Raw genomic sequence first — 4,036 nt, forward strand, 5'->3', positions numbered from 1 at the left:
AATCAATAAAAAATGTAATAGGAAGAGAAAGAAAGAAAGAAAGAAAGAAAGAAAGAAAGAAAGAAAGAAAGAAAGAAAGAAGGAAGGAAGGAAGGAAGGAAATTAGGGGCCATGGAGACTAATAGAGTTCCCCTTATGAGCTGCCTAGAAACATGACTCGGGCAAAAACCTGTTCAGATTAAATGGTAATTCAGCAAGGATAAAAGATCAAGGGAAAACTTTCTGTTTCCAAAAAAGGACCTTTATTTTTTTTTTTTCATTTAAAACTCAGCTTCCTTCCTCCAGAATCCAAGGCTCTTGGTCTTGAAATTATTTTCAACGTCTCTGATAGAGAACAAGGCAGATGGTGAATTGCTTGCCAGAGACATACAGGTGTTGTTGGGCAAGGGAAAGAGGATTGTATTTGCCACGTTGCTTTTGAATTCTTTAAGGAATTGTATACTCCTGGAGCCTAGGAGGCAGGAAGGATTGCTCACCTTAAATTCAAAGGCATCACTATAATAACTTTGATAATACTCCACCCTGCTCCCTCCCAAAGACAACAAACATCAAGATAACCATCCACCTACGGAAGTGGCCACGGCAGCGTGAAGACATTCATTAGGGCAAAATGTCACCCACTTACGAGTAATTCTCAATGAGCTAGCAAACACCGTTTTGCTAGGAGAGGCAGAGTTTCCCCTAGAGACACCCTAACGTTGCATATATAAAGCAGTCCTCACCCAGTAGGACATTCACCCTCGGAGCAACACTCCAGCGTAAGCACGATGTCCGCTCGCTTCTCCTCCGCATCCAGACGGCTGGGCTCCGTGAGGCTCTCCGGCACCGGAACAGCTTTGGGGGCTGGAAATGCGTGCGGCGTGCCAGGCATCGGAAGTGGTTTCTCCTGCGCCTTTGGAGGCAGTTCCTCTGCAGGAGGGCTCGGTATGGGCAGTGCGTCTTGTGGGGCCTTTACGACAAACGAGCATGGCCTCCTGTCAGGCAATGAGAAGGTGACCATGCAGAACCTCAACGACCGCCTGGCCTCCTACCTGGAGAATGTACAAGCGCTAGAGGAGGCCAACGCCGACCTGGAGCAGAAGATCAAGGACTGGTATGAAAAATTTGGACCTGGTTCATGCCGTGGTCTCGATCATGACTACAGTCGATACTTCCCGATCATTGATGACCTCAGATCCCAGGTAAGAAGTACAGGGACATGGGACATATAGACAAGGAAAAATAGAAGAGGTCACAGCAGGACATGGAGCACAGCTTCTAGAACTTCATTGTCAATATTCCAAATAATTTCTGGGCTGGGGAGAGGGCTCAGCAGTTAAGAACACTGACTGCTTCTCTTCCAGAAGACCCGGGGTTAAATTCCCAGCATCTACAAAGTGGCTCACAACCTAACTCTAGTTCCAGGGAATCTGAAGCCTTCTCCCAGTCTCTGGGGGCACCAGGCATACACATGGTGCACAAAAATACACACAGTCAAGACACCCATACACATAAAACAAGTGAATTAAAAAAAAAACAATAACAATTTATATTATAATTACAATCTTTGATCATGACCCACCCATCTGAAATCAGGCATGCAAGAATCTTTTTAGTAAAATGAAAATATATATTTAAAAAACTGCCCGGTGTCTCCAACTATATATTTATAAATGTAAGAGGAAATTTTTTAAAGGTGAAGTAGAAATTAAAATATAAAGTAAAACTGACTATATCTCGAGTTCCCATTTTCACAACACCTGATCATCAGCTCTAGGTGCGAGAAGCATTCCTGTGATTTCCAGATGCTCCTGGAGTGCAAGGAAATGTGCATGTTTTATTATGTGCTCACTCTCGCCCACCTCTCCATTCATCAGATCATCTCCGCAACCGCAAACAACGCCAACATCGTCCTGCAAAACGACAACGCGAGACTGACGGCGGATGACTTCAGAATGAAGTGAGTTGAGCCCAATGAAAACAGGCCAGCAGCGATCCCGGGACTTCCCTCTTTTCCTGGCGTGTCGTTGGGAGTCTTCTCTGCTCTGTTGTTTGTCCCTTTGTTCATTTTAGAGCATTAGTTAACCCACCCAATTAACTTAGAGAATTCGGAGCTTACACAAATGATTGTCATGGTCAGAAGGGAAGAGAACTTTGACTACCCCCATTATCTAGCTTCATAGAAATGTATCTATCCATCGTAGGTAGACTCGCTGAAGCTTGCTATGCTAGGTTAAGTTTTAGGATGACCCAGAAAGTGGGGAGTCTCAAATCTGGTGGGAGACAATGAGCCCTTCCAACACATCTCTAAGGTACGAAAGTGAACTGGCGCTTCACCAGAGCGTGGATGCCGACATCAATGGCCTGCGAAGGGTCCTGGACGAGCTGACCCTGTGCAGAACTGACCTCGAGGTCCAGCTGGAAACACTCACGGAGGAGCTGGCGTACCTCAAGAAGAACCACGAGGAGGTAGGCTCTCAACCTTCCCTGTCTTCATAGCCTGCCTCCTTCCCGAAATAGCTTCATATCAAGACGGTTTTAATTTCCCCTGTGCCTTTGGAATGTTTCTATTACTCCTTCTCAAATGAAACAAACCAGTCCAGGATGGTAGCTCACAGCTACCATCCCAGATCTCAGGCAAGACTGTCTCAAACGAGAAAAAGCAACAAACCTCAGAAAAAGCTCTGAGCCATGTGGGTCCTGTCCACTTGGCTCCCATCCAACCAGTCAGAGCCTGATGTGGCTGAACAAACCGTTCCAGGAAATGCAGGCTCTGCAGTGCGCAGCGGGAGGCAACGTGAACGTGGAGATGAACGCGGCCCCGGGTGTGGATCTCACCGTCCTGCTGAACAACATGCGAGCCGAGTACGAGGCCCTGGCTGAGCAGAACCGCAGGGACGCCGAGGCCTGGTTCCAGGAAAAGGTAAAGGCTGGCTCGCGGACACACACCCGGCACCAGGTGTGAATGCCGCTGTCCCCACCCTGACACCAGCTCCTGCCTTCGCAGAGCGCCACCCTGCAACAACAGATTTCAGACGATGCTGGAGCCACCACCTCAGCCCGAAACGAACTTACTGAGATGAAACGGACCCTCCAAACCCTGGAGATAGAGCTGCAGTCCCTCTTGGCCATGGTAAGTATGAAGGACGAGGCAGCTTTGCTTTGGAAGTTGAAAAAAAAAAAAAAAACTCCTAAGAATGTTCATCCTTGTAGTGTTACTTACTTGGGATTTTAGCCTCTGATTACTTGTTGACATATGCTTGAAAGTCATGCCTAGCTGTCAGTAAGCCCTGGGAACCTGCAAATACAATTATTTTGACGTGCTCCGGAAGAAATTCATTTTACCTGTATCAAAAAATCTCTGCAGAGCAGAAATATCTTCCCCGGTTTCCCCACCAAGCCTTCCTGTTGGTCAGTTAATTAAGAGCACTTAAATTCCTTTTAAGTGGCATAAATAAGAAGCAAAGTAGAGGTGTGAAGGTTGAGTCTAAAGCGAAACGCGCCTAATGACAGTAATAATCACCCTTTTCATTAAGGGTTTGCCCAGTCGCTCACCCACAGGTTAGCCTGCAATGCCCCCTGAGGCGTAGGCAGGCCGTCTTCACAGCTCACGTCAGTATCTCCGGAAGAAGAATCAGATTCAAAGAGGGGCGGTGACTCCCAGAGTAGCACAAATGGAAAGAACGGGACTTAATCTCCCACCTGCCAGACCAGAGTCTGTACCTTTCCTCCTATGGCTAGGAGACGGCCAGCCCTGACCCACAAAAGAACGCATGCGCTGTATGTAAATGTGTTAAAAACGGGCCTCATAGGAAAATACCTGGCTTGAAAATGGTCGGTAAATACTGTCACCTAGCCAGGCAGGGTGGTGCACACCTTTGATCCCAGCACTGGGGAAGCAGAAACAGTTGGATCTCTGTGAGTTCAAGGCCAATCTGGTCTAAATAACTTGTTCCAGGATTGCCAGGGCTATATAGAGAGATCCTGCCTCAGAAAGAAAGAAAAGAAAAGAGAGAGAGAGAGAGAGAGAGAGAGAGAGAGAGAGAGAGAGAGAGAG

General features: G+C 47.2%; 1 protein-coding gene across 1 annotated transcript in view; it reads left to right on the forward strand.

Moving 5' to 3' along the window:
• Window positions 1-741: 741 nt before the first annotated feature.
• Window positions 742-4,036, forward strand: part of Krt27 (keratin 27) — a 5,704-nt gene continuing 2,409 nt past the window's right edge. The window contains exons 1-5 of the mRNA XM_005368246.2: window positions 742-1,181; window positions 1,857-1,939; window positions 2,292-2,448; window positions 2,741-2,902; window positions 2,987-3,112. Coding sequence (XP_005368303.1) covers window positions 768-1,181; window positions 1,857-1,939; window positions 2,292-2,448; window positions 2,741-2,902; window positions 2,987-3,112 — 942 coding nt within the window. The 5' untranslated portion in view covers window positions 742-767. The remainder of the gene's footprint in view (window positions 1,182-1,856; window positions 1,940-2,291; window positions 2,449-2,740; window positions 2,903-2,986; window positions 3,113-4,036) is intronic.

Source organism: Microtus ochrogaster, unplaced genomic scaffold (assembly GCF_000317375.1).
Source record: "Microtus ochrogaster isolate Prairie Vole_2 unplaced genomic scaffold, MicOch1.0 UNK31, whole genome shotgun sequence".
In the NCBI taxonomy this organism is placed as follows: Eukaryota; Metazoa; Chordata; class Mammalia; order Rodentia; family Cricetidae; genus Microtus; species Microtus ochrogaster.